The sequence below is a fragment of the Tursiops truncatus genome, chromosome 15 (genome assembly GCF_011762595.2).
Source record: "Tursiops truncatus isolate mTurTru1 chromosome 15, mTurTru1.mat.Y, whole genome shotgun sequence".
Classification (NCBI taxonomy): domain Eukaryota; kingdom Metazoa; phylum Chordata; class Mammalia; order Artiodactyla; family Delphinidae; genus Tursiops; species Tursiops truncatus.
Window position 1 is genome coordinate 63310603 of NC_047048.1, and position 25001 is coordinate 63335603.

A 25001-nucleotide genomic window follows, 5' to 3' on the forward strand; every position below is an offset into this window, starting at 1 on the left:
CCGCACACCTGGGCTCAGAACATAATGAAGCTCAGGTTCTTTACGTCTCAGCGCAGAAGGAATTCAACAAGAGGCAAAGTGATAGGCAGGAAGTAGATTTATTAATATAGGATGCCTGTGAAGGATACAAGTGGGCAGGGAAGAGGGATCTGCCCCAAGAATTAAGTGGGCTACATTTTTATAATCACAGGAAAAATGAGGACGGGGAGAAGACCACCTTTGTCCTCTTCATTTGTAAAGATGTAGCAGGAAAATGGGGCACAAGAGGATGGTCACGTCCCAGGTCTTGGGTGAGTTCCTGGGACAGGCCACCAAGTGAGGGTCCTTGGCCTCGCACAGGAAAGAATTCAAGAGCGAGCCATTGTAAAGTGAAAGCAGAGACACACATTCCATAGGCAGAATGCGGTTCGTCTTAAAAGGCGAGAGAGGCCCTGGGAGAAACACTCCACAGAGTGTGGGCCGTCTCAGAAGGTAAGAGTGGCCCAGAAATATGCGGTGGTTAGTTTTTATGGGCTGGGTAATTTCATAGGCTAACAAATGGGAGGATTATTCCGACTATTTTGGGGAAGGGGTGGGGATTTCCAGGAATTGGGCCACTGCCCACTTTTTGGCCTTTTATGGTTAGCCTTAGAACTGTCATGGTGCCTGTGGGTGTGTCATTTAGCATACACTAATGTAATACAATGAGTGTATAATGAGGCTCAAGGTCTAGTGGAAGTTGAATCTTCCGCCATCTTAGGCTTAATTGGTTCTAAACAGTTTTTGTCGTATCCTCAACAGCTGTGTCATTCTTTTCAAGGTTGTGCCCTGCCCCCTTCCCCCCTGTGTCAGCAACATACTTTTTTTTAAAACTTTAAAAACAATTGTGGTAAAATACACAAAAACAATTTACCATTTTAACCATCTTTAAGTGTACAGTTCAGTGACATTAAGTACATTGACGTTGTCCTGTAACTGTCACTACCATTCATCTCCAGCACATTTTCATCTTCTCCAGCTGAAGCTCTGAACCCGTTAAACAATGACTCCCCATTCCTGCCTTCTTCCAGGCCCTGGTAACCACCATTCTACTGTCTCTATGAATTTGACTCTTGTAGGTACCTCATACAATATTTGTGCTTTTGTGTCTTATTTTAGTTAATATTTTCAAGGTCCATCCACATTGTAGCCTGTATCAAAATTTCCTTCCTTTTTAAGGCCAATTTTCCACTATATATATGGCACATTTTGTTTGTTTATCTGTTCATTTGTCAATGGACATTTGGGTTGTTTCTCCCTTTCGTTTTTGTTTTTTTCCAAATAAATTTATTTATTTATTTATTTTTGGCTGCGTTGGGTCATCGTTGCTGCACCTGGTCTTTTCTCTAGTTGCAGTGAGCGAGGGCTACTCTTTGTTGCGGTGCACGGGCTTCTCATTGCGGTGACTTCTTCTGTTGTGGAGCACGGGCTCTAGGTGCACGGGCTTCAGTAGTTATGGCTCAGGGGCTCTAGAGCGCAGGCTCAGTAGTCGTGGCACATGGGCTTAGCTGCTCCGTGGCATGTGGGATCTTCCCGGACCAGGGCTCGAACCCGTGTTCCCTGCACTGGCAGGTGGATTCTTAACCACTGTGCCACCAGGGAAATCCCTGTTTCTCTCTTTTGACTATTGTTTATAAAGCTGCTATGGACCATGGTGTACAGAAATCTCTTTTGAGTCCCTGCGGTCAATTTCTTTGAGTATATACTTGTTACCCGAAAAACTGGGTTCACCTCTTGGTGAGTATCGAGCCAAAAGACACAACCAAGCCGAAAATCCGGAGAAGGAAGGATTTATTATTACTTACAGTAAGTAAGGAGACCACTGGGGATCTTTCCCAAAGCAGTGTCTCCCCAAACACCAAAATCGGGCAAGTTTTAAACCAAGGGCACATGCATATTCTTGAAGGGGTTTGAGCGGTCAACAGAGTCCAAGCTTTAGTTGATTGAAGTCACTAAAGGGTCAGAAAAGGTCAACATCATCATCCCTTAGGTTCCAGTTGATGTAATGGTAGAGCGTTTCAGGCCAATCTTTACCACTGAAACAGAATTGGGAATCTTTACAACTGATTTATAATCTTTGCTATTTGTTACATCTTGTGCCTAATACTGAGACCTGTTCAAGGACAAGCCTGTGGCCAGGCTTAGATCACAAAATGTCTTAGGTCAAAAATGACGACTCTTATGTCAAGAAAGCTATGTCTGGTTCTCTTTCTCTGGGGACCCCCTACCCTATCTTCTTACATACCCAGAAGTGGAATTGCTGGATCATATGGTAATTCTATGTTTAATTTTTTGAGGAACCACCTTATGTTTTCCACAGCAGCTCCACCATTTTACATCCCCACCAACAATGCACATGGGTTCCAATTTCTCCTCATCCTTGCCAACACTTGTTATTTTGCATTATTTTTTAAAATGTGAGATGTTAAATAGAAAATTTTTAAATAAGTTACCAGTGATCAAGAAATTCAGATTTTCAACAGATTTGGTAATCCTATAATTTCATTTACACACACCACATACTGCATACATCATTCCAGGGGGCCAGCTGTGCTCATGGTGAAGAGGAAGCAGGTTCCTCTTGCTAATGAGGTGGTTTGGATAAAAAGCCCCAGGCTGTTCCATTTGTGTGTGTGTGTGTGTGTGTGTGTGTGTGTGTGTGTATGTTTAATTTTTTATTATGAAGTCTAAGAGGCTTGCTCTGGTCTCTACTATTAACTTCTTTTTGATAACCTTTTTTATCACATATGTTTGATCTTGGGATGAAGGTCTGTTTTATCTTTCGATGTTTTGATGAACTGAAGAAGATAACTGGTCTAGGGTGCTCAATCTGACCCTCTGTATGTAATTATGTTTGTAACTAACTCTTATTATTAGTAAGTCTCATTCTTGATAAACCAGTGTAAATTCAGTAGCCTAGATACTTCATCATCTTTTTGCCTTTTTCTCCTTTCACTGATTTCTATTCAGTTGCAACCCTCCTAGTTCCCAGTTTCAATGAACCTGTTTTTACTGTGGTGCTCTACCAGTAGCTCTGTGTTCCTTATTGTACTGCACTGATTTTGTTTTATTACTTAAAAACTGATTCAGTCATTTGAATAGGTGAGATGTATATACATATAGATAGACAGATAGGTAGTACAAAATTCAAAAGTCAAAAAAAGAGTAATTAGGACTTCCCTGGTGGTGCAGTGGTTAAGAATCCGCCCACCAGTGCAGGGGACACGGGTTCAATCCCTTGTCTGGGAAGATCCCACATGCCGCGGAGCACCTAAGCCTGTGTGCCACAACTACTGAGCCGGCACGTCACAACTACTGAAGCCTGTGTGCCCTAGAGCCCTCATTCCACAACAAGAGAAGCCACCGCAATGAGAAGCCTGTGCACCACAACGAAGAGTAGCCCCTGCTCGCCGCAACTAGAGAAAGCCCGCGTGCAGAAACAAAGACCCAATGCAACCAAGATAAATAAACAAGTAAATAAATAAATAAAATAAATTAGAAAGTTCACACTGACCTTTAAAAAAAAAAGATAATTGTTATACTTCTGCTTTTCTTCATCCTTTCCTATCCAGTTTTAATTATTATTGTTAGTTCCCTTTATATCTTTAAATGTGCTTAGACATGTTTCTAGGTTTATCAGATTTAAAAGGTATCTTAAGATTTACAGCTATAAAAGTTGAAGAAACCCATGTGCTTAACCCTCCCACTTTCTTGCCGTCTGTGTCTCCATACTTGTTAGCTATATTATTTCTTGGTTCCCTTTTAATTGTTCATTTCCAGCTCCTTCACTTGCTTTTTGCAATCTTATCCTCTGTATTCAGCAAGGCTCACTTCCTTGTTGATGTTTCTGAAATTACCTTCACTTCTGATGTGTTGTTGTTGTTTTTTTAATACTTTCTTTCCTGAGCTCTGCCAGTGCCATCTCCTCCAGTTGCTTCATCGTCTCTTCTTTGAACTATAGCATCCTTGCTTTGATCTCTTGCTTTAAAATTCATTAAGCCCTTTGAGTCCTTTGCTGTTCATGATTATCATCTGTTTCATGTTAATTTTTGTGTTTTTTTTGGTGAGTGCCTTTTATCTAATATTTGTTTTCCTTGTTCCCTGCCTCCCCCCTCCCACTTTTCTGTAATATATTTATATAGGTCCGGTGCTATTTATTTTTTTACTATAACTCCCCTTCAAGTGAAGTGAGTTCTTCCTGGTCAAGCTATTTGTTGGAGTTCTGCATGGAGAGGGCACTAGAGTAGAGTTCCAGGCTGGCAGGAAGTCCTTTAAGGTCATTAGCAAAGCTCCTTAGGACAAGGGTTTTGTGTGAGTGAATTGTTTTAGTTTTTTCCTCTTCCCGGCAGATGGAGCTTGGCAGCTGCAGCGTTGCAAAGATGGCATGTCTGTGTGTTTCCCTGGTCCATTCCCTGCTTCTCCTTGGTGCCAGTGGTACCACGGAGGCTCCCAGAGCCAGCCCTTACATCACAGTCCCAGTGTTCAACAGAAGGTGTTGTTGGTTCTGCCTTCAAGGTGCATGACCCTCTCTGGAGGACTCAGAGCGCTGCCAGCTCTCTTCCCCTGAGACCTCAGTCCCAGGCCTTCTCTATTGACTTGAACCCTCTGTGTCTTCTCGGCATTTGCCGTTTCTTCATTGACACGACGGGTTCCTACTCTGAACACCTTTGCCAGAGGGCTTGTTCTGCCACTGGATTGCTCAGCCCAGAAATGCTGGCAAGTGAATGCCCTTAGGAGCAGCCCTCAACCAATGGGACAGCCCTGAGGGGTACGGGAGCAAAATTTCCCACCCCAAAATGTGTCTCTTTGGCATTAAGATTAATTTAACCTGATTATTTTTAAGAAACAGAAACCTCAAGAAGTCTTTGTTTTTACCTCCCCCTTAGCTACCTAGAGAATTTAGATTAAGGGCCTGGAATAGAGCTAATGCCAGAGATACCTGCAGAGAATATGAGCTGAGTGTGGTGGGGGAAACGTGCAGGACCTTAGTGATCAGAGTCCGTTGTGTGTCCCATTGTCTCTGCATGACCCAGGAAACACTTGTTTACCAAATATTTGTTTTTTTCTATCTCCAAGTAGAATTGCCTTCCTCTCCTTTGAAGTCCCAAACCACAACCCCCGACATGCTCTTTCGTTTTTAGCTGAAGAAGCTGAAATTTAAGGTGGGGATTTTGGCCATTTTGGCAAATTACTCAGTTTTCCCAGGTCTCTCCCAAGTATACATGTTATTAAACTTTTGTTTGATTTTCTCCTGTTAATCTGTCTCATGTCAATTTAATTCTTAGACCAGCCAGAAGAACCTAAAAGGGTACAGAAGAGGAAAATTTCTTCCTCCCTAACAGAGGCATGCTAAGCCCATTGGAGCCCCAAATGCCAACAAGAATGACATGTTCGTTAATGTGTGTGCCTCTCTCAAAAATTGTTTTTAATGTATGAAGAAGAGCAGATGATTCTTCTCCTTAGTCATCTAACATGATACATCATATTTACGCATTCTCTATTGACCATCCTTGCATTCCTGGAATGATATGCTATTTTAAAGTGTGCTATTGAATTTCATTAGCTTAATATTTTATTTAAGATTTTTAAAACAATATTCGTAAGTGAAATGAATCTCTAGCTTTCTCTTTTCATGCTACCTTTATCAGGTTTAAGTATCAGTATTCTCCTTGCTTAATAAATAGAATTTGATAGTTTTCCTTCTTCTTATGCTCTGGAATAGTTTAAGAAACATCAGGATTATTGGACATTGCCTGTGAAAACTTCAGGACCTGGTACTCTTTTCTTTTTTGGTGGTAGTGGTGGTGAGAAAGCTCTTTTACAACTTTCTCTATTTCTCCTATGAAAATTAGTCTATTAGATGTTTTCTATTTGGGTCACTTTGGTAAATTATTTTTTCCTAGAAAATGACTCATAAAATCCCAGTATTTAAGTGTTGACAACTAATTCAAAATTTTTTGAAAACTCTGTCAGAACTTGCCAGCAGGCTAGATATGGCCTGTAGACTACCATTTTGCAACCCCTGATTATAGTCAGAGGATTTTAGACCTGAAAGAGGCCATATAGATCCTGTACCAGGGGTTGCAAATAGGTAACATGCTCACAGGTAACACGGTTGTGTGAGGTGAGGACTTTGGTGAATTGAAGAGCCCATTCCCCAACTAAAGGTAAAGAAGTTAAGTTTTCACAATATGTTAACCAAAACACCATGTAGGTCAAATAAAGCAGTCTGCAAACTCAGTTTGGCCCATGGGTGGCTGGTTCGTGGCCTCTGCCAGTTTAACCCCACTTCCTGCCATACCTCCTAGGCGTCTCACTTTCCAGCCACATTTTATGCTCCCTGAACAAGCCCTGCCCTTTCTTCATGTATCTTTATAGCTTTATTCTAGTGAGACGACCACAGCTGGCGACAGATGAAGTTGGGAGTGTCTACTTTTGAGGTTCCATCAGGTTTTTGTTCTACCTACCGGCATCCTCTAATGCCCCTCATTAGCCTGGTCCTCTCCATGTCACTTGGATCCTGAGGCAACTCAGGGGCAACTTAGGGGACTGGTGGGACACCCCCCTGTCCATATCTACGTCCTACTGTCTCTTTGGCTTTCCCCATGTCCAGTAGTCATTTCTCTCTGAAACCCTCTAAACATTTGTAGTAGGGGATCTTCTTAGATTTTCTTCCTCAAGTCTAGGTCTGGGGTTGGGGAGGCAACCACACTGCTTCTCTCTCTTACTCTCTTTTTCTGAAACGTTTTCTTCCTGTTTCTTCTTGAGTTCTTTACATCTTTTCTCCAGGTAAGGGGGGAAAAACCAGTTCTATCTCTTCTCACCTCTGTAAGTGATTAGTGTCTCATCCCAGGACTGGTGGCCTTTGAATTTAGCAATTTAGAGCCTGAATATTTCTTCCCAGCTGTCCAGCTGTCCTCACTGTATTCAGTACCCTTCCTTGGCTATCAGTCTGGGGGGGCTTAGCTGGATAAGAATGGCACATCAGGCGGTAACTTGAAATCACAGTTTTTCACTGAGGATTCTAGTACAAGAGCAAGATGGGATTTTCAGCTGCCATCTTTGATCTAGTAGAAAAAAGTACTTTATAACCTATATGCTTCACTTTTGGAAGGACCTCAGAGTCCTTGAGTTCCAGTCACCAAATACCTTTTAATACTTGGTACCCCGTTTGGTTGAGGACTTCCAGTTTGCTGAGTGTTCCTGATTTGCTGGTTTAACAAGGTTTATAGGATAGTGCCAGGCACCTACACTCCAGGCTTATCTCCAATTTCGAAGCCTCAGAGTGGTCCCCAGGCTGAGGTTTTGGATGTCCTCACGCCAAGCCCAGAAGCCTCCTACTCTCTTTAAGCTGGCCCTGTGACTCTGGCAGTCATTTAGCTACTTCGAGCCTTAGCCGCATGCAGGGAGTGGGTGTGAAGTCCCTCACCTTATAATAGTTGTGAGGATTAACTAAGATAATACCTCTGAGTGTGCACTAAACGTTAGATTCCCAGATTCCAGTTACTTCCCACTGCCCTCTCTTCCTTCCAGACTCTTCCAGTGTGACATAAGGAGGTTCTGAGAATAGATTTGTTAGAACGAGGCTTCCAGCCACTGTTGGTTGGGGATAAGGAATGGAGAGGAGCTCTTACCTTGCCACTGAGGGACACTTTGTTTCTAGTATAACTGGATTCTTGGGGAAAGACTTGTGGTCCTACCCTTGAAAAGCAAAGGGGCTGTTGTGCCATTTGCCAGCTCAGGAACCATGAAGAGATATATGGTGTCCCATTCCTGGCAGATCCTGAAGAAGGAATTGGTGAGGAGTGTCAAGGACCCCGGGAGGGAATAGTGGAAGACTGAACAAACAGGTACTTTCAGGAAAGGAGAGGCAGGTGGAGGAGGCGGCCTCGGATAAACGTGGCCACCCTGTACCTTTTGGAGTCACAAAGGAAAGACTGAATTCTGACCCCTGCCCTGTAGCCTACTCTGCCCTTGGCATTGGCTACACTTTGAGCCCCTGAGGACTGCTCTGTACTCACCCTTCTTGCTATTAGGAGAGTCAGAGAGAATAAGGCCCAGCATCAGGGTAGAGTAATAGGTTAAACTTAAGGACTCTGGAGCCAGACTTCCTGGGTTTAAATCCCTATCACCTATTAGTCGTGCGGCTAATATTAGTATTAGGCAAGTTACTTGATTTGCTGTGCCTGTTTTCCCTTCTGTAAAGGGTGATGATAACAGTACCAATATCAACTGCATTGATTTGTTATTGAGGATTAAATGAGTCAATACATATAATAGGCTTAGAATAGAGCCTGACAATGGCAAATTGTATTCAATAAATATTAATTTTATTAATAAAGCTTTTCCCCGTATTTCCTTTAGATATGTAATTTTTAAAAAATATTATAGTTACAGGTAGAGCACCTCACCATCTCACTCCGTTTCTCCTCACTGGCAACAACTTTCCTGAGATTGATATGTACCCTTCCTGTCTATATTTTAAAATTTTTATTATATCTGTGTGTATCCATAAGAACCTGCAGTATGCGGCACATTTTAAAAAATGGTGTCATAAATGGCATCTCATTTCACCTTTTTTCCACTCAAAATTGTGTGAGCTTTACCCGCATTGACACACACTCTAGTGCCATGTCCAGTCCCGTGACTCTACCTGATGTATTTTTCTTATTTGTCCCTAAAACGTCTTTTACAGCTTGTTATTATGAACCAGGAGCCAATCAAGGTTCATATTTTGCATTTGTTTGTATGTCTCTCTTTTTTTTAAAATAAATTTATTTGGCTGTATTGGGTCTTTGTTGTTGTGCGTGGGCTTTCCCTAGTTGCGGCGAGCGAGGGCTGCTCTTCGTTGTGGTGCGTGGGCTTCTCATTGTGGTGACTTCTCTTGTGGAGCACAGGCTCTAGGTGTGCAGGCTCAGTAGTTGTGGCTAGCGGGCTCTAGAGCGCAGGCTCAGTAGTTGTGGTGCACGGGCTTAGTTTTTCCACGGCATGTGGGATCTTCCCGGACTAGGGCTCAAACCCATGTCCCCTGCATTGGCAGGTGTATTCCCAACAACTGCGCCACCAGGGAAGCCCTGTTTGTATGTCTCTTGAGTATTAGTCTAGAACAGCCCCCTCACTTTGTTTTTTTCCTCATGCAACTGACCTTTATTTTAAATAAATTTATTTATTTATTTCTTATTTATTTTTGGCTGTATTGGGTCTTCGTTGCTGTGCGCGGGCTTTCTCTAGTTGCAGCAAGTGGGGGCTACTCTTCGTTGCAGTGCGCGGGCTTCTCATTGCCATGGCTTCTCTTGTGGCGGAGCACGGGCTCTAGGTGTGCAGGCTTCAGTAGTTGTGGCACGTGGGCTCTAGAGCTCAGGCTCAGTAGTTGTTGTGCACAGGCTTAGTTGCTCTGCGGCATGTGGGATCTTCCCAGACCAGGGCTCAAACCTGTGTCCCCTGCTTTGGCAGGCGGATTCTTAACCACTGCACCACCAGGGAAGCCCTTGCAACTGACTTTTTGAAGAAACTGGGTTAGCTGACTTGTAGATTGTTTTACATTCTGGATTTGTCTCTTTGGTGTTGAACTTGTTTCCCTGTCCCTTCTATTTACTTGGCAGGTGGAGGGTGACTGCCCTTACTCCTCAATTCATATTGGGATGGAGAGGCTGATTTGTTCTCAGCTCCAATTCCAAATTCCCAGGGAAAAGATAGGATGGCTTATCTTGGATTAGGTGTTATATTAGTTTTCTTTTGACTGCTGTACCACAATTTAGTGGCTTAAAACAGCACACATTGGGACTTCTCTGATGGTCCAGTGGTTGAGACTCCGTGCTTCCAGTGCAGGGGACACAGGTTCGATCCCTGGTTGGGGAATTAATATCTTGCATGCTGCACGGCATGGCCAAAAAATAAATTAAAACAAACAAACAAACAAACACACATTATCTTCTGGAGGCTAGAAGTCTGGCACGGGTTCAAATCCAGGTGTTAGCAGGGCTGTGTTCCTTTCTCGAGGGTGGAGGGAAGAATTCATTTCCTTGACTTTCTGTCTTCTACAGACCACCACATTCCTTGACTCATGGCCCTTTCTCTGCCTTCAAAGCCAGCATTGTTGCATCTCTCTGCCCATTCTTCCCTCAGATGCATCTGATTCCATCATGCAGGCTCTTTACATCACCCCTCATGGCGTGCCGTTACTTGTGCACATTATTTTCTGGACCCAAGTGAAGGACTTCACAGTTAACTAAAGCTGTGCTGGTGAATGCTTTAATAGGCTCCTGGGGAGGGATATGCCCCCATTTGTAGTAGTTGCCAGTTTCTGTGGCATAAATACTCCCACCATGGCCAATTTCAAGCTACCAATATGATTTCAACAGGCTTGAAAACTTCCTAAAGATGTAACTATGGTTCCAGCAACAACACTGCATTTAATCCTATTACATTTCACCTTGTTCACACTATCCAGCCTGCTGTTGACTGTTGAAAACAGATGGTTTCCACAGATCTTGTTTGTTTTGTTTCCACAGGGGCTGTACCAGCTCACCATGGATATCATTAGGATGAACCGAGTGTGTAGAATGTTCCGCCAAGGCCTCAGGGGACTTCGGGAATATCAGATCATTGAGACTGCTCACAGAAAGCACCCTATCTTCTCTTTCTGGGATGTAAGCTGCTGGGCTTAGCAGGTTTATACACAGTTTAAAGGGGTCGAATAAATAGCACCTCACTTCCCAGCCCAAGTTCTGAATCAACTGAGAGAGAAGACAAAGGGTAAAGCAGATGGGAGACTGAGCTGTCACTTTTATTAATGACAAAACTTATATTGGAGAAGCTGACGGGTGTCATTAAGCCAGAGGGTTACCTAATACTAAATCCCAGAGTTGGACAGCCTTATCGACGACCCTAGTCACAGGCAGTGCTGGACCAAGGCAGGCATTCACTGCAGTAGCAGGGTCTCCTGCCCTACACTCACAGCAGGGAAGGGCAGAGCAGAATGTGGGCTTGGAGGGATGGAGAAGGGGATGATCATGCCCGTTTTCTCCTTCCAAATTCACCAAAGAGTTTAAGTCACTCCTTCCCAGTGTGAAAGGAGAGGGGCTAGTAGTGTTCTGCTAGTACAACTCCCTTCACGTAGAGAGAAACATCAAGAGTGGGGAAGAAGCCATCTCCATTCCAAGGGTGATCAAAACAGCCAGAAGAAATCCAGGAGCCACAATGGAGCCAGGATTTCCCGAATACCTACCAACTGTTCATCTTCTCTGCCTTCTTTCCTGTCCCCCCCCCCCCCACCTAGACAAGAAGGGAACATTTGCAGGGCCTCTCTGGTGACCTTGCTTTCTAGATTTTCTGGAAGGTCCCAATTTCAAATATTTTATCCCAGTGGTAGATCCTGAGCCCCTTTTTGGCTCAGAAAAGTTGATCACCCTTCTGTTAACTTGTTCTGGGTCCCCAAGGGTGTCTTCATTACTATCCAGGGCTCCAAAGTTTCCCCAGCCAATAACTAGACAAACCCTGCCCAGATTCCTATTGTGCCAGCCGCGCCTCCCCACTGCATCCAGCGATTGCCTCGAAAATATGTCCCAGAATGGTTTCTGAAGCCTAGCAGCCAAGGAGAGGGGCGTGGAGGGGTGGTGATGGGGAAAGGAAGGTGTCTTAGGTTGGTTTCTAAGGGACCAGCAGCTAATGTAACTGTGTATATGTGGCTGAGTTTAAGACGAAGCAGGGAGTAGGCACCTGGGGGCAGCTTGAGGGGAAGGGCTTGCCCCATCTAAAGACATTCAAATTCATATATTTTTAAGGCATTTTGGTGGCCAAACCAAACAAATCTGCAGCCAGATTCTGCCCTGTTATTGGGCCGTGAGATGAGAAGGGTTGGAGCAGGAGCCTCGTAACCTCAGGAGGGACCTTCTGACTCAGGGTGTCACGCAGTGGTGAAGCGAAGGGCCCTGGAGACCAGGAGTCTGTGGTTACCAGGAGACCTGGGTTGGTGCCTGGGCAGCTGGAAGCTGAAGACCAGAGTCAGGCTTGTCATCACGGGAGTGTGAGGCTAAACCTAACAACATCCTGCTTTGTCAGGATGGCCTTGAGCGGAGCAGAGCTTCTCAGGGACAGCCTATGGGGGTCATATGGCTTCCGGGCAGGGAGCCGGGGGGTTGGGGCATAGTGTCGGGCAGAGAGAGCCGTAGACTGGTTTTCAGTGGAGTATGTGAATCCAGATCTTTCTGAACATCACGTCTTTCTTTCATTGGCCTCTCTGAGAAGCACCACATGGATGTATAAACTATAAATGGAGGGAGGGGACAGGGAACCGAGTGGGCTCTGGGGAAGGATGTGAGGTGTGCCCAGAGAGATGAATGGGGGTCCTGGTTTGCCCCAGGATGCTGTTCAGGGCCTTGTTTGTCCCTTTCCTCCCCTGCTACTCCCCCCTACATATCTTTTTCCTCTCTCTCTGCCCCTTTCTCTACCCTTTCCACATCCTCTCTGCATCTGTTAGGAAACAGGGTTGAATTAGTTCATCCCTAAGACCTCTCCTTCCTGGCCATCCTTCAGATGAGGACCATTTCCTCACTGTGTGATTTTTGGGCAACTTCCTTCACCCACTTCAGGTCCTCAGTGGAGCTGCTCAGTAGTACCTGCTTTGTCCTGATGATGAAATGGAATAAGATAAGCCATGCCGGGCTTCCCTGGTGGCGCAGTGGTTGAGAGTCCGCCTGCCGATGCAGGGGACACGGGTTCGTGCCCTGGTCCGGGAGGATCGCACATGCCGCGGAGTGGCTGGGCCCGTGAGCCATGGCCGCTGAACCTGCGCGTCCGGAGCCTGTGCTCTGCAACGGGAGAGGCCACAACAGTGAGAGGCCCGCGTACCGCAAAAAAAAAAACAAAACGATAAGCCATGCCTGGCTCATTATAGGCACTTAATGAAGGTTGGCTTTATTTGTTCCTTCCTCTTTATCCCTCTTTCTTTTCTCTATACTTTCCTTTTTTTTTTTTTTTTTGCTTCTTTTCTCTCTTCCTTTTCTCTCTCCATCCTTCTTCTCTTTATCCTCCTTTCCCTCTCCCCACCCCTGTCTTTCTCTGCCTCCATAATAATACATTGTCAATGCTGGGCCCAAGTCTTGTGTGGAGCTGGGGCTTTTGAGCGGAGGTGGACATGAGAGGCCCAGCTGGTAGGAGGTTTCCCAAGGCTTCCTGCCTACCACAGTGGCCCAGGTACACAGAAGGGTTTCAGTGCAAAATTCTAGAAACAGTCTTGCTGATTCTCCTTCCTCTCCTCAGCCCCCCTTCCTTTTTTTTCCCCCCAGAAAAAGAAACAAGGCCGAATCACATTTGATACTATGGACTTCATTGGAGAGTCGGTATGTATAGACAGCTCTGACCTTGCTGCTGGGATTTTTTTTTTTTTCTTGCATCATAGCCTGAAAGAAGCCCTGGGCTGGGTATCAGGATAGCTGGGTTCAGACCAGGTTCTGCCACCAACCCAGTGTGCCACCCTGAGCTAGCCACTTAGTTTCCTCACCTATAAAATAGCTGATCTTGGTGATCCCTTTCAGTTCTGGCATCCCAAGACTGTGAGCCTTCCCCCCACCACCACCCAGCCAACCCCCAAACCCATTGTTGCTTTATAGCTGAGCAGAACCAGCACGGGAGATCGCCTGTGCTTGGACCAGTGGGAAAACCGTAGAAGGCAAAGGAGAGGATGTGAGAGCCCCAGACAGAAGAGAAATAATCAGGGTGGTGGGAAAAGCACTGGCCTGTGTCTGAATTCTGGCTCTGCCCGAAACTTTCTGATAGATGCTGGGCACATCTGTCTCTCACCTGTGCTCAGGTGGCCACTCTGAGAAGGGAATGCCTTCATGTCATTTGCACTGTGTGATTTGTTCTCCGAATTTCAAGCATTATTATCTTCCTGGCTTCTCCCCACCAAATCCTGGATATTAAATTAAAATTTAAAATTTAATTTAAATTTTAAAGGGGCTTCCTTATTTATAGGGAAGATCTGAAGTTCTCACCAATGTAGACCTGACTTGACCCTGGCCTGGAGCAGCCATGCTGGGTTTTCTCTAGGAAAAGCAGGGCGAACAGAGCTTTATAACTGGTACCAGGACCACCTGTGCCACGCTGCTGCCTCCTTCTCCTTTGGAACCAAGGTGTGGCTTCTGCTGACTGCCTCCCCTGGGCATACTAATTTCTCATGCCGCATTATATATGAAGCACAGTAAAGTCCTCCAAATTCTGAGTTTTCTTCAGTTTTCGAGACCAGCTAGTGTCTGACACTGTGCCCTGAAGGTTACCCAAGTTTCATCCTTCAGACAGGAGAAACTAGGGGTCTCTCTGAGAGCCACAGAGCTCTGGAGATGGAGGCAATTCTGTGCGTAGCAACAGAAGGAGAGAGGCGAGTACAGAGGAAAAGTCCATCATATAGGCAAGGCCTCTCTGCCTTTTGAATGAGTTATCACTGGCTCTGTCTCCAGCACAGAGATGGAGAGTAGAGACCCGATTTAAAAACCTGCCCTTTGAGTGACTGCGAATGGGTACCAGGTTTCTTTCTAGGGTGATTAAAAGGTTCTAAAACCCACTGTGGTGATGTACTACTCTGTGAATACACTAAAAATTGATCTGTGCACTTTAAATGATGAAATCATTATGTTATGTGAATTACGTCTCGATCAAGCTGATACACACACACACACACACACATTTATACATATATAAGCTGTCTCTCAGACAACACTGGAAAACTCAACTTCCATATAGTCTACTAATGCTAACCTTCTCAGAAAGAATCCTAAGAATTATAGAGGCTTAGAATCATAGACTCATTTATTATAGCATTTGTGAGACATTGGAAACAATGGGTACATTTCTAAAACATGGTTTAAAAAAATTATTGAGTGAAAAAAAGGCAAGTTGCATAAACGATGTCAGCAGTCTAACATTTATGCAAATAAAAATAAAACAATTCTATACATATTCTGTGGGCACACGTATAAGTATATAATAATATATATAAATGGTTAACTCTGGTGGTGGAGAGCAGGTCTGGGTTACTGGTGACATGGTACAAGGGGATTTTAACTATATATATTGTTCTGATTTTTAATGGAAAATAGTCATGTATTATGTGATTTTCAAAAATTTTATTTATGCATAAGAAAAAGGCAGGAAACAAGAATGCCTCATGTAAATGGCTTGTTCTGGGTGGTAGGATTATGGGCAGCCCCTCTTATTTTCCTTTACCCTTCCTGTATGCTAGATGAACACAATGAGGAGATGGCTGGCCTGAAGTGAGTGAGGGTGACAGCGTTGAGAAATGGTGTGTGAGAAACAGGCAGGGCTCTGTTTGAATACTATTCCTTTTTCCCCATTCCAGATATTTTTATGAGCTCCTAAGGTAGGCCTAGATCTGTGTCTGGTGGTGGGGAATACAGACAGCTGTCTGTATCTGCAGGTTCCACATCCGTGGATTCAACTGACCACGGATAGAAAATATTCAGAAAAGAAAAATTCCAGAAAGTTCCAAAAAGCAAAACTTGAATACTGCTTGCAGACAGCAACTAGTTATTGTATTTGCAACTATTTACATAGTATGTACATTGCGTTAGGTATTATAAGTAATCTAGGGATGATTTAAAGTATACAGGAGGATATGCAAATGCTACAGCATTTTAGATAAGGGACTTGAGCATCTGCAGATTTTGGTATTGGCAGGGGTCTTGGAACCAATCCTTCCTCCCCACCTTGTGGCTACTGAAGGACAAGGATGACTGTGCTAGGTTGTGTAACATTTGCACCTTCCCTTAAGGAGCTAATTAGGAGTTAAGGAGATGAAACTTACCCAGGAAGTTAATAACAAACTGTCACTTTTGTAGAAATCCACAGAAGGAGTCTCAAGGGTTAGGGGTGATTAGAAGGATTTCCTGGAGGAATTAGGGCCCTAAGTGGGCCTGAAAAATAAGTTTGGTTCATAGAAGCCAGAGGCATCTGTTTTGCCATAAATAGACCCTATGATAGAAATCCTAATGGGTTATTGATAGTAAGAGAGAGAAAGGAGAAAGATTGGATTCAGACCATAAAAAAGACCAGCACTTCCATAGCCCTTGCTCTGTGCCATGCACATTGTAAGCCCTTGACACGTATTAACCCTGCTATGTGTACGTATCGTTTCTGTTATCATCAGGTAGGGAAACAGGGGCTCCGGGAGAAGAGACTTGTGCCAGGACACACAAATGGGAAGTCGCAGGACAAAGTTCAAACCCAGGCACCTGGCAGCAGAGCCTGTGTGCTTTTAACCACTGTGCTACACTGTCTTTCCGTCTGTTGTTGTGAAGATCAGAATTCTGCATCATGTCCCACTTTCCTTTTGCTTCTATGACGGTTACTGTTATGTAAGACTGCCGATGTTCATTCCTTCCTTCCATAAATATGTATTTTGTTGAGTGCCCACTACAGATGAGACATTATTCTAGAGTGGGAAACAAGGTAGACAAGGCCACTATCGTGTTTATATTGGAGCTTATATTCTAGACACCTTTGTCCGATGGAACTTTCTGTGACCATGGAAATGTTTAGTAGTCTGCATTATCCAAAACAGTAGCCAGCAGACACATGTAGCTACTGAACCCTTGTCGTTAGTGTGACTGAGGGGCTTATTTTTTATCTAATTTAATTTAAATTTAAGTAGCCACATGTGGCTGTTGGCTGCCATAGTGGACAGTGCAGTTCTACACGTGTGTGTGTGTGTGTGTGTGTGTGTGTGTAGGGTGGGGAAATGACAGATAATATCCACATTAACCAAAAAAGAATAAGGTCATTTCAGAAAGTATTAAATGCTTTGAAGAGAATGATTCATAGCTCACAGAGTGCTGGGAAGGGGGCCTGCTATTTTAGCTCAGATGATGCAGAAGGAACTCCCTGAGGATGTGGCACCATATGAGCTGAGAGCAGAATGAGGAGGAGGAGGCGGCAGCCATATCCATGTGAAAACCCAGGGGAAGAACATTCTGGGCAGAGGAAACAGCCCAAGCAAAGATCTAAAGACAGAAGTGAGCTTGGCATGTGCAAGAGATGGGTAGAAGGCTAGAGAATGAGGGGAGAGGCAGGAGGAAAGGTTGGAGGGCAGTAGGCAGGTAGGGAGTCAGACCATGTGGGGCCCCAGGCTGTGGTAGGAGTTAACATTTTCTCCTAAGTGCAACGGGCAGCCAGGGAGGGGTGTTAACAACTCACGGTGCCATTTCCCCGGCAGGTAGGCGTGGTGAGCGAATGGGTAGATCTGCCCGCCCCCTGGTCCACGAGTCCTGGCTGCTGAGGGTTAGCTAAGAGTCTCTGTAGGCTCTCTTTGTTCCTTAGGCTCCCGGAGAACGCTGAGGTATAGGCTGAGGCAGGGGAGGTCTCCCCTGATTGAAGTGTGTCAAAGGGCCCTTGGAGCCCAGGGAGCCCCACTATTGACTTGGGGGCGTGGTCAATGAACAGCAGAGGTAGTATGATCAGTAGCTGGGGATACAGGCCTTGGCAGGTAACAAATCTAGGTAATAATCCTGCCTGAATGTCGTCATCTGTCAAAGGGGATAATAATCGTGCGTCGCTTCTTTAGGTAAAGATTCAATGAGACGGCGTGTGTAAGTTGCCTATCCCGATGCCTGGCACACAGGAAGCACTCATTACATGTCAGCCACTATTGTATGGGGAGTGGGCAAGTGTGAAAGAAGGACTGTGGGGAGTTGCCTGCTAGCCCCTGGGGGAAACTGCTGGGCCCTCTGTGTCACTTTGGCTCTCTCTTTCCAGGAGCACTTCCCTCCAAGGGCCATTCAGATCACGCAGAAGAAGCCCGCTTGGAGGACAGAGCGCGAGATCCAGTCCCTCTGTAACCTCCTGCAGGTTCTGGATAGTTACCAGAACTACTCGGAGCCCCTGCAGCTGCTCCTGGCCAAGGTCATGCGCTTTGAACGGTCAGTGAGGGGCACATCCCTTGGCCCCTGGCCTGGGGCTGGGCTGGGCAGGGCAAGAAAGGCCCGGCTGCAAAGGCCACGGCGGGTCTACCAGCCCCTCTGTGGGGTGTCAGCCGTGAGAAACCTTCTGTCACTTCACCTTGGTGCTCACCGTTATGACTGCAGCCCACTGTGTCTCAGCCATTCATTGAGAATCTACCCAGAATTAAGGAGTCACTGAGTCTGGAGAGGATCTGGTTGGAACCTCAGAAAGGATCTAGTCTAATTCCCTCATTTTTCAGATAAGGAAACTGATGCTCGGGGGGGGAAATTAGTCATCCTAGTTCACCCAGAAAATAAGTAGCAGAGCCGAGACTCAAATCCAGGCCCTAAAAGCCAGAAGGGATCACAGATGAGGTACTACATCCAGGTAGGAACAACTAGGGCAAGAGTCTGTGAACTTGGATGAGAAAAAATATTATATCTGTATTTTCATTAACCTCTGAAATTTATAATTTCCTTCAGTCATGAATGTAGGTAACAAACCACTGCATACTATTTATTTATTTGGCTGTGTCAGGTCTTAGTTGTGGCATGCAGGATCTTTCGTTGCAGCGTGCAGCCTTCCCTCTAGTTGTGGCACGCGGGCTTAGTTGCCCTGTGGCATATGGGATCTTAGTTCCCTGACCAGGGATCGAACCCGCATCCCCTGCATTGGGAGGGGGATTCTTAACCACTGGACCACCTGGGAAGTCCCTGTATAATTTTTTTTATAAATAAAAAAATACAGGTATTATGACATATTCAAGTTGCTGCAGATTTCTCAAAAGATAATTTATATTTATCACGTCTTTGAAATGACGGTAGTTATTAGATCTGCTGCTGGCTCTTGTTTTTCAGTGCCTTAATAAAGAGGCACATATATTGCTATATCACAAACTTGGTTTTTTCTTAACTGTAATTCTAATGTATATTATTTTATACATTTAAAACATTGTTCTGTGAAACCTTCACCAGATTGTCAACTGGTCCGTGACACACACAAAAAGGGACCTTGTAAATCCCTTGTAGTAGAGAAGCCCAAGAGGTACATGTGAAAATAGTTATTTCCAGTGGCCTCAGGGGGGCAGCCTAGCAGAATATTTGAGGTAAGACCTGTCTTGAAATCTAAGATGTAAGGTCACTATAGGTTTGTGTCCTATCTTCCTTCATAGTGGTCACAGGCTAAGACATAACCACAACTAACTACGGATTACAGACGACCCTTTATGACCCACGCAGGGTCTGTTTCACAGGTAATAAGCCAGGAGGAGGTAACCTTCCAGCTAGCTTGGCCAAGGGAGTTTCACAGAAGAGGTGGCATTTGAACAGGTAGATTTGACAAGTGGAGGTGTAGACGGGACATTCCAGGCAGAGGGAACCATCTGCTTTGTTCTAGCCCAGTAAAGAAGAGAGGGAGTCACTGCTGTCTTTTTTTTTTTTTTTTGGCCTCTCCCGTTGCGGAGCACAGGCTCTGGACGCGCAGGCTCAGTGGCCATGGCTCACGGGCCCAGCCGCTCTGCGGCATGTGGGATCTTCCCGGACCGGGGCACGAACCCCTGTCCCCTGCATCGGCAGGCGGACTCTCAACCACTGCGCCACCAGGGAAGCCCCCACTGCTGTCTTAAAGTAAGATTCTATAGCAGGCAGAATGGCGTCACAGAAAGAAAAAGAGTCACAGGCTTAGAAGCTCTGGAATTTAATGCCCCGTCTGCTGTGTGACCTCAGGCAAGCCACTTAACCTTTCTGAGCCTAGTATCCCCATGAGTGATATAAAGATAATAGTATGAATTTTACAGGCTTTTTGTGAACATCAGGATGTGGTAATTGTTAAAGCCCTCCGCTAGTTGCTGATTACTATTTCTGGGACTGGGAATTAGCAGATTAGATAGAATTCTTCCACTCACAAGCGACAGAAAACCCAGCCTAAGGGAATGCATTGGTGGCTCATGTATCTGAAAGTCCTGGGATAGTTCTCCAGCTTCAGGCTCAGCTGGATTCAGGGGCTCAGTGTCACCAGGACCCACATTTGTGTCTTGTCTCTCTCCATCTCTTGGCACTTCGTTTGCATAAGCAGCTTATGCAAATGCAAATGCAAAGGAGAGTCTCTGTCTGAGACTCTCCCTTCATGGTGGCAAGCTGGCTGCTACAGCCACAGCTCCAAACTTCTAGCTTTCCAGGTTCAGTCCATTGGGAAGGAGAAAATACCTCTTCCCGGTCAAGTCAGAGCCTTGGGATTAGTTCTTTCTGAGCCAGGGTGATCTCACTTGAATCACCAGTGGGTTAGTGATGTTCTGATTGTCTAAGAGTCAAGAAAAGGTGTTTCCCCCAAAGTAAAATCAGGGTGCAGTTGGTGGAAAAAGGTGACCAGGTGCTTGGCAGAGAAAACAACAGATATCTGCTGTATGAGATATCTCTTCACTCCCAAAATGTAGGTTATGGTCTCTGAGGGTCTACCCTGGAATGAAGGCTGGCCTGTGCTCTCTCGTCCCCGAAGTGTTACTTCCTGGCTGAATATGCTTGCCTTCTCCCATCTAGTCACTGTCATCTGGGCTGTTGCCTCTTTCCTCTATTGATAAAGCCTCTGGTTTGTACATTGTCCTGTCTGTTGGAGCTTACTGTTCTTTCTTTGAATATGCCAGGCCTCCAGCCATCTCTATGCTTTTGGACATGGTGGTCCCTCTGCCTACGACACTCTTCCATCTCTCTGGCCACCTGGATGACTCTAACCACCATCCTAGGGCCTTCTCTGGCCTTCCTAAACTGGTTTAAGTGCCCTTTCTCTCTGCTTCTGAATTAGCCTGTGCCTTACCTCTTTTAAAGCATTTTTAAACCTTATTTACTTCTTGTATTTGACCATAATTTTGAGAACCAAATTTGTATTTTTTATCACTACACCTGTTAGACACCATTGGTATTTGTCTAACTTATTGAATGAATGAAGTAAATAAATACTAAAAGAAGTGAGATTTGATTTGAACTTGCATTTGAAATACAGAAACTATCCTCCTCTGAGCTTAAGAACTGTTAGTTTGCTCTGAACCTGGGTACCTTTGCCCTAACGGTTCCCAGTTGGATAGTGAGCTATTAGGGATCGTAATAAGATCATTTATCCATCTCTTTCTACGTATGCTCATCTGCATTTTACAGACAAGAGTAACTGAGGCTCAGAGAGGGGATATGAGTTGCCTAGTGTCCCACAGCTAAGGGCAAAACCAGGATTTGGATCCTGGTCTGACTCTAAAGCCAGTGCTCATATCATTTAGCTACTCATCCATTGCTTCCAGCATTTGTTCATTCATTTATTCAACAACTGTTCATTGCCTAAGCAGACTGACAAAGGCTCTGCTCTCCGGCAGCTTCCTCTAATGGAGGTGGGCGGCTGAACAAATGTTAGTGAAGGGGTCAAGCTTGGTGGGGATGGGGCTGGGCTGTTCTGAGGTCCCTTCTAGTCCCAGTCTGTGCTTTCATACTCCAGAGCAGAGAGCACGGCCCGTCCAGATCTCCTCCCCCTAGGGACCAGACTCTGTGTTGCTACCAGGTCAACTGGCCATGGTCTTTTCCCAGGTTTGGTCGCAGGCGTGTGATCATCAGGAAGGGCCAGAGGGCCAACAGCTTTTATTTTATCTACCTGGGCACGGTGGCCGTGACCGAGGACGAAGATGGCAGCAGTGCCTTCCTGGACCCCCACCCGACGTTGCTGCAAAAGGGCAGCTCTTTTGGGGTAAGCACGGGGGACGGGTCTGCGTTCCTGGGGTGGGGTTCGTGGTGTGACAGGACTCCTGCTACAACCTCTAGGCCAGGCCCAGCCCTGCCTTTCACTCTGTGTAGTCACTGCGCTGTTGTGGGTCACAGAGCCCTTACCTGTCAAATGCTGATCGAGTTGGAGCCAGTGATGTCCAAGTCCCACCACTTCGTCTGTGATGTTTAAGGAGTATGCTCCCTCTACAACCCCCTAGAGGTGCAGTGACTCCTCAGCAAGGCCTCTCCAGCTTCCTTTCTCTGCCCTGGTCAAGCCAGTTGCCTCTTTTTCCACAGGCAGCATATTAAGAGGGAGGGGCGTGGGCCCATAGAAGCAGGGAGTGAGCAGGGGCACAGGACGGTCCAGGGAACCTGCAGTCTGGGGAGGAGAGATTTCTCAGGGGAGATGCAAGCAGGGAAGAGGTGGTCAGGGCTGCGGGCAGAACGCCAGGGGTGACCTCTCACTTGCCTTTGCCCCTGTCTACCCAACAGGAAATGGGCTTTCTAACTTCTTCAGTGAGGAGGGCCACCGTGGTCTGTATGGAAGAAACAGAGTTCTTGGTTGTTGACAGAGAGGATTTCCTTGCTAATAAACTGGACCAAGAAGTTAAAAAGGATGCTCAGCATCGGTTTGAATTTTTTAGGTAACTCCACCAGCCAGCGTCTTCCCCCTGTGTGTCTATTAGGTGCCTTTGTCCTAGACCCAGTGGGGAACACTAGGTGCTGTTCTCTCTGCTTGAAATGCTCTTTGGTACCCACCTCCCACCCAACTTCTCCATCTAGCAAACTCCTAACATACCTTCAGGTCACAGTTCAAATATCCCTTCCTTATGGGATAGTAACAACAGGATAGCTAACATGCATTGAGCACTTGCTGGGCCAGGCAGGATGCTCAGCCCTTTGTACCACCCGTTATATCTAATCTCACATTCAACCCATGATGTTCTTTCTCTTTTTCTCCCCAGTTTACAGTGAGGGAAGCAAGGCTCAGGATGGTGATGTGTCTAGAATGCCTGATTCAGAGTCTCTGGGCTTCACCACCCCGCCTCACTAACGAAGCCCACCTACCCTCACTCCAGAATAGAGAGGGTGCCCCCTCAGTGCTTCTACCCCGTGTTTCTGTAAAGCCCCATCCAAACTGTAATTCTTGAGCATATAATACTTTCTTTACAGTTTATTTGTGCCATCAGACAGTAAGCAGCTCAGTGGCAAGGGCAGACCTGCCTTTTTCACCATCATCATCCCTGTGTTATCACAGTGCCAGGAGCATGCAGGTGCTCATTTAATTATCTTTAGTTACTTGCCTTGAGGAAAAGAGTGAAAATCAAATGGAGCATCTGCACTGGCACTGAGAATACAGGTTGTAGGGTTGCAGGGCCATAGAGAAGCGTGTTGAGCAGAGGGGTGGGCTGGAACTGAGAGAAAGCCATCTGCATGAAGGGGCTGCAGCCCGAAAAGGGAGGGACTCGGTTCTGAAGGGAGGGGCAGTTCATTTTTTTATACAGTGGAAGAAAAATAGGACCGTGTTCTAATCTCAACTCTTAGGCTTATCCACCATGGGACCCTAGATAGGTCACTTCACTTCTCTGGGCTTTAGTCTCCAGCGCAGTAAAATGGGGATAACAATTCCTCTCTCCCCAGGTCATTGTAAGAATCAAATGAGGTGATCGTGGGAAGTGCGTGGCTCAGTCTTGGCCCAGGAGGTGCTCCTTCTGTGGTGGCCCTGTTTTCCTCCTGTGTTTCCAGACCCTTCTCCTCCTTGGGCATGGCACTGACCCTGTTCCCCTTTGATGCCCTGGACAGAACTCGGTGCTCCCTCGCCTAGGTTGAAGCCTGAATCACTCGAGTTCAGAGCTCATAATCTGTTGGAGCTGAGAAGATCTAAGATGATTTTTGTTGGCAGCCCCGCGGGGCCACCTGCGAGGGAAGGGAAGCCCATGATCAGCGGTGTATGAGATTCAAGATCGCGGAAGGGGTGGTCACTGCCGGGTGGGCCTTTCACCACAGGGCACAAACAGGCCAAAAGAGGAGAGTCCAGACTTCCCCCATTCCCAGGCCCAGGGCTGAGGATTTGAAGCCAATAGGCTGGAGGAGACAGGGGTTGGAATGAGCTGCCCAAACCAAAGGTAGGGCCTGGACTGCTGGGCTGGGGGACAGGATAACCAGTGAGCTGAAGTGAGGAACTCTTGGGTGCTCCTTGGAATGGGAGTAGCTCAGTGGTAACAAGGTTGGCGGGGGATTCAGCCGGGAGAAGCTCCTGGAGGGAGGAGCGGAAGTGAAAGAAGCAGAGCTCCGATCACCCCGGGTGCGTCTGAGGCGCAGTGAGGGGAGCAGCTGAAGGGCAGGGCCTTGAGAAGAGGGCAGGGGAGCAAAGGACAAGTGACAGGAGACCGGCTGCAGGCTAGGCTAGCGAGCAGGGTGGGCGTGAAATCTTCCGCCTCAGGCCTTTGCAAGAGCAGGAGAACATATTCCTTTTCTGGAAATTGCTAAGTGCTGAGCCCCCTTGGTGACGGAGGGCGATGAAGTCTAACAGACTTTTCCCCTCAGGAAGATGGATCTGTTTCACTCCTGGTCCGATGAGAAGCTCTGGAAGCTCGTAATGCTGGGGAAGATAGAGAAGTTCTCATATGGGCAGCTGATCTCAAAGGACTTTGTAGAATCGTCCTCCATCGTGTTTGTGTGTAAGGTAAGAGGTCTGGGGTGGGGTGGTGAAGCTGGGAAGAGCGTGCCTAATCTAATGTCCCGTAGCCAGGTGACCCGCAGAGCCCTGGTCTTCAACACGTCTTTTTCTGAGCGCCCATATCCTACTTAAAAAGGCAAAGGAGTGTCCATTGACAGGTGAATGGATAAAGAAGATGTGGCACATATATACAATGGAATATTACTCAGCCATAAAGAGAAACAAAACTGAGTTGTTTGTAGTGAGGTGAATGGACCTAGAGACTGTCATACAGAGTGAAGTAAGTCAGAAAGAGAAAAATAAATACCGTATGCTAACACATATATATGGAATCTAAAAAAAAAAAATGATGAACCTAGGGGCAGGACAGGAATAAAGAGGCAGATGTAGATAATGGACTTGAAAACACAGGGAGGGGGAAGGGAAAGCTGGGACGAAGTGAGAGAGTGGCATGGACATATATACACTACCAAATGTAAAGTAGAGAGCGAGTGGGAAGCAGCTGCATAGCACAGGGAGATCAGCAGTGCTTTGTGACCACCTAGAGGGGTGGGATAGGGAGGGTGGGAGGGAGGGAGATGCAAGAGGGAGGGGATATGGGGTTATAGTATGCA

At 46.1% G+C, this 25001-nt stretch overlaps 1 protein-coding gene across 9 annotated transcripts in view; it reads left to right on the top strand.

Annotated features, from left to right (window-relative positions):
- Nucleotides 1-25001, top strand: part of CNBD2 (cyclic nucleotide binding domain containing 2) — a 73283-nt gene that overhangs the window by 5876 nt on the left and 42406 nt on the right. For 8 of the 9 annotated variants that reach the window (XM_073792941.1, XM_019950869.3, XM_073792942.1 and 5 more), the window contains 6 exons: nt 10530-10667; nt 13305-13358; nt 17785-17948; nt 21534-21690; nt 22200-22351; nt 24255-24393. In XM_073792941.1, the coding sequence (XP_073649042.1) occupies nt 10530-10667; nt 13305-13358; nt 17785-17948; nt 21534-21690; nt 22200-22351; nt 24255-24393 (804 nt within the window). Of the gene's footprint in view, nt 1-5643; nt 7817-10529; nt 10668-13304; nt 13359-17784; nt 17949-21533; nt 21691-22199; nt 22352-24254; nt 24394-25001 lie in introns of those variants that run through there. The other variant, XM_033841098.2, reaches the window with a different exon arrangement.